Source organism: Cicer arietinum, chromosome 6 (assembly GCF_000331145.2).
Source record: "Cicer arietinum cultivar CDC Frontier isolate Library 1 chromosome 6, Cicar.CDCFrontier_v2.0, whole genome shotgun sequence".
Taxonomy (NCBI): domain Eukaryota; kingdom Viridiplantae; phylum Streptophyta; class Magnoliopsida; order Fabales; family Fabaceae; genus Cicer; species Cicer arietinum.
Genome location: NC_021165.2, coordinates 52363238 through 52367513, shown reverse-complemented (window position 1 = coordinate 52367513; position 4276 = coordinate 52363238). Strand labels below are relative to the sequence as shown.

General features: G+C 28.9%; 1 protein-coding gene across 2 annotated transcripts; it reads left to right on the top strand.

Moving 5' to 3' along the window:
• Window positions 1–594: 594 nt before the first annotated feature.
• Window positions 595–3674, top strand: LOC101494869 (F-box/FBD/LRR-repeat protein At4g26340-like). 2 transcript variants are annotated; one of them, XM_004513217.4, is made up of 4 exons: window positions 595–1119; window positions 1734–2175; window positions 2984–3133; window positions 3227–3674. In XM_004513217.4, the coding sequence occupies exons 1-4, from the start codon at window positions 629–631 to the stop codon at window positions 3494–3496; spliced, it is 1353 nt and encodes a 450-aa protein (XP_004513274.1). In that variant the 5' UTR covers window positions 595–628; the 3' UTR covers window positions 3497–3674. The 2 variants fall into 2 exon arrangements, with proteins under 2 accessions (XP_004513274.1, XP_027193539.1); XM_027337738.2 differs by lacking the exon at window positions 2984–3133.
• Window positions 3675–4276: the final 602 nt, after the last annotated feature.

The following is a 4276-nucleotide window of genomic DNA, read 5'->3' as shown; positions in this document are numbered from 1 at the left end:
CTCTCTATGACAATTTTCACTCAAAGAGTCTCTTCTCAAGATAAAATGAACACACATTATTTTCTTTTCATTTCCTATCATCATTATTTTCATTGTTTTTCTTCATTTTTCCTTCTACGACCAAATAAAATGTGAAGAAAATACAAATTAACTTATCTCAATTTAATTTTTCCAATAACTAAAATTTATTTTATTTTTCTCAAAAACTAAATTGGCTCTCACAATTTTTCTCATTCACTAAAATATTTAATCTCTAATTTAAAAAGTGTTAACCGTTAGTCAGATTCTAAAATACAACAAATTATTGAGTCAAAGAAAGAATAGAATAAACCATAAAATGTTTTTACAACTAAAAATATTAAATCTAGTATTTCAGTATATGCATATATTTCATAGAACATTAAGTACATATATTTTATTTTGACGGAACATTAAATACATTTATTAAAAGTATTAATTACAATACTAAAAATGTCAGAACATTTTTGACTCAAGTAAATGCAAGAACTTATTTATATGATATTCTATGTTAACCTCAATGAGATAGTACTACTATAAATATATTCAATTGTGCCTTAGAAACCAAAGTAGTAATCAAAAGAATTATAGTTGAAATAAAAAATTGATTATGGCAGAATCAAGCTCAAAACAAAAGAAATTAGATGAAAACACAAGTATTATGAATATTGATAGAATTAGTAGTCTACCAGACTCTGTTTTGTGTCACATTTTATCGTTCCTCACAGCAAAAACGTGTGTAGCAACAAGCCTTCTATCTCGTAGGTGGCGTCATGTTTGGGAAAACATTCAAGTGTTGGAATTCCGCGAGGATTTTCATGATTGCTACGAAGATGATGATGATTTTGAACAGTTCAAACAATTTTCTGTTCTTGTTAATGGTGTGCTCACTCTAAGAAGGTCACGTGACATACGAAAGTTTGTTCTTTCGTGTCGGCATACACATGAGGATATGTTTTATGCCAACTCTGTTGCCACATGGGTTCGTGTTGCCATTGGGCCTCGACTTGAAGAATTAGAGCTTAGTCTTTTTTCAAGTGATGGAGAGGCCTTTGTGATGCCTTACAATCTCTTCACTTGCACCAACCTTGTCTCTCTAAGGTAAATTAACTCAACAATTCAACAATTTTCAAAATATATTTTATTTTAAATTGTGGTTGTAGTTATGGTTAAGTTAGGTTACGCCTTTATAATATGAATAAATGCGACTGCAATGTTGTAATTGTAGATGCACTCTGCATATGAGTGTTTATGGTGTAAAAACTAAATTGAATTAGATTATATTAATAATTTGTTTCAGTTTTTTAAAATTATTTTCAAATTAATTTCATTTTAATATTTTGAACAAATTTTTAATACGTGTGACGTTTACTTTTTTCCTTTCTACAGAGATTTAACGACACAAATAAATGGTGAATATATTAAAAGATTTTTTTCCATCTCCTTTAATCATATGAATTCAAATAATTTTTTTGTTCTGTGTTTCACTCTTTCAATTTGTTTTAGATTTTGTATGCAAATCTATTTCTTTAATTGCAATTTTATCATGGAGACTTCAAAATACAAAATATTAAAAGCAATTTAAAACTATATATAGTATATTTGGTTTCTTATTTACCGAATTTATCTCTTCTATTATTTGAATTTAATGTGTAATTTTTTTTTACCCAACCAAATATATAATGTTATAACATAATGTTTTTGAAATTTCACAGTTTGTGCGGTGGAATCCATGTGAAATTGCACAGTTCAACAAAAATTAATTTGCCATCACTAAAGATTTTGCAACTGGACATCGACTCTGTGGATTGTATTGACACCCTTCTCTCTGGCTGTTCTACACTGGAAAGTTTGGATATTTGTTTTGCTCCTAAATGTTTGTCCACAATTCGCATGCCACATTCTTTGAAGAGTTTGAAAATAGGTGTTGAGAATAATGATATTGGAACTCACTTTGAAATTGTTTCACCCGGACTCGAATACCTCAGCATAAATCAAATCACAGCATTTGGCCCTATCACTGTTTGTAACTTCCCAGAGGTGACTCAAGTGTTTCTTGATGTCTTTTCACTCGAAGAATCTGTCAACGCTTTACTTAATCTTCTCCTAGCTATCTCCGCAACAAATACATTAGAGCTTCGTCGTTCCACAACAAAGGTGAAGTTTATTTACCATAATTTTCATTTTCTGTATTTTAAGAAACTAAAATGTTCTATTCTCACACACTTGTCATCTTAGGCTAATTGTGTATATCAACGCGGCTAATTTAGTTGAGTAAACAGTTAATTTAGATAACGTTGAAAATAGTGGTTGATTATGTAGTAGAATTAATGATATTTTTGATGTAATTTGAATTAACAATTTACTCAATTGTATTAACCATACATTTTCATGTATCATTATTACTTAAGTTTAATTGCAGTTTTGCTCCCTCTATTTTCACCAACTCGTAGAATTGATCATTTTATTTTAAATGTGAAAATTTTGATCCCTCTGCCAAATTTTTGAAGTAAAGAAATGAGGATTTTATATATTTTAAATAATGTAGCATACAATTTCATGATATAGAACCATAAATGCATCAATTATTCATATATCGTTAATTAAATTACAAAAAAGAATTATTTTTGAAGTTTAAAGTTGAGTTAAATGATTTAATTGCAATTTCATAGATGTTAATCATTCTAAATCGTATCATGTATTACATTATTTAAAGCATGTCACATTGCTACTTTTTAGTCAAAAAAATCATATCGAGTGATCAAAATTGTCCGATTTTAAAATAGAGAGACTAATTTCATAAATTGATAATAATAGAGAGACTAAAATTGCAATTAAACTTAATATTTAAGAAATGTCTTTAGATGATGACATATGACAAAATTTTATGCCATTTCACACAAATTAATCTCATATCTGTATATATTAATGTTATATAACTTGTTCATGTATCTTGTGCAAACAGTGGCTACTTCATTCTCCAGTTCTAAATTTTCCAGAATTTGACAATCTATATAGCTTGAAACTTATTCTTCCATTTTTCAACTCGGGATTTCTGCTAAATTTGCTTTGGAACTGTCCTGTGGTTCAACTTCTTGACATTGATATTGACTATGTACGTTGAATTATATACTTTAATATTTGGTTTTGTGAATAGATATTGTTTCTTTTTATTTTCTTATGAGTTTGTGGTCCTTGTTGCTGGCAGGAGCCATCACCTTTACAAATTTGGGTGGAGCCAACAAGTGCTCCTCAATGTATAGTATCTGTGTTGGACGTGTTTTACATTAGAGGATTTCAAGGTTATGGAGATGAGGTGGAATTTGTTGCATATCTTTTAAGGAAAGGACTTGTTTTGACCAGAATCCATGTTATATGTTCAGATGTCTTCACAGATGAGAGGACAAAATACCGAATTCTCAAAAGACTATCTTTTGTACCAAGGGCTTCTACCAAGTGTAAGCTTATATTTGAGTGAGCTGTGTCCCCTAATACTATTCAAGTTGGTATTTTCTTGGGGTCTCTAATGAATTGACTTTGATTCAACATATAATTGTTACAGTTTCTGTTATTCTCTATATATGCTTCAAACTTCATGTGACTAATGACATTGAGAACAAGGCATTTGAATATATATGTATTATGTATTTCATTAAGTTCATTGTTTAAATTAGACAATAACAAAGTAATTTGGTTTTCTATGTGGTTAGGATTTTAGTGCATCATGTACAAAGATCATGGTGATGTATGATTATAGTCGGAACAATTTAATGGACAGAGGATATAAAGTTTACTTAGTAGTTAAGGTGGAGTGGAGTAATATCGAGGTTAAAGATTTGATTTTCATTCCGAGGATAATACTAACAATAGTGAGAATGATTGGTCTATAAACAAATTTGAATTTTGGGAATTTTTCTTGGGGAGTACGTTATTTATTCCAAAGTGGTTGCTATATAAGTTTGATTTGTTCTTGACAATATTTCATGTGGTGTGTTGATGGTTACAGAGTTACTTTTTTGGCATAGACTTGAGTATTGCATATAAGAAATTTGTTGAAATGTCACAATGAGTTTGTTTATGTTGATTTTTCAGTTATGGATAAAATTTACATTTATTAGTTTTTTTTTTATAGGAAACTAAAAATAAAATTTTATAGATACTAAATATTAGCCAATAAGAATTCAAAAAAATATTTCAACAATAGTTTAATTTATTTAGATCTAATCATTTTTCTAACACAATAACAAATGAACAGTGT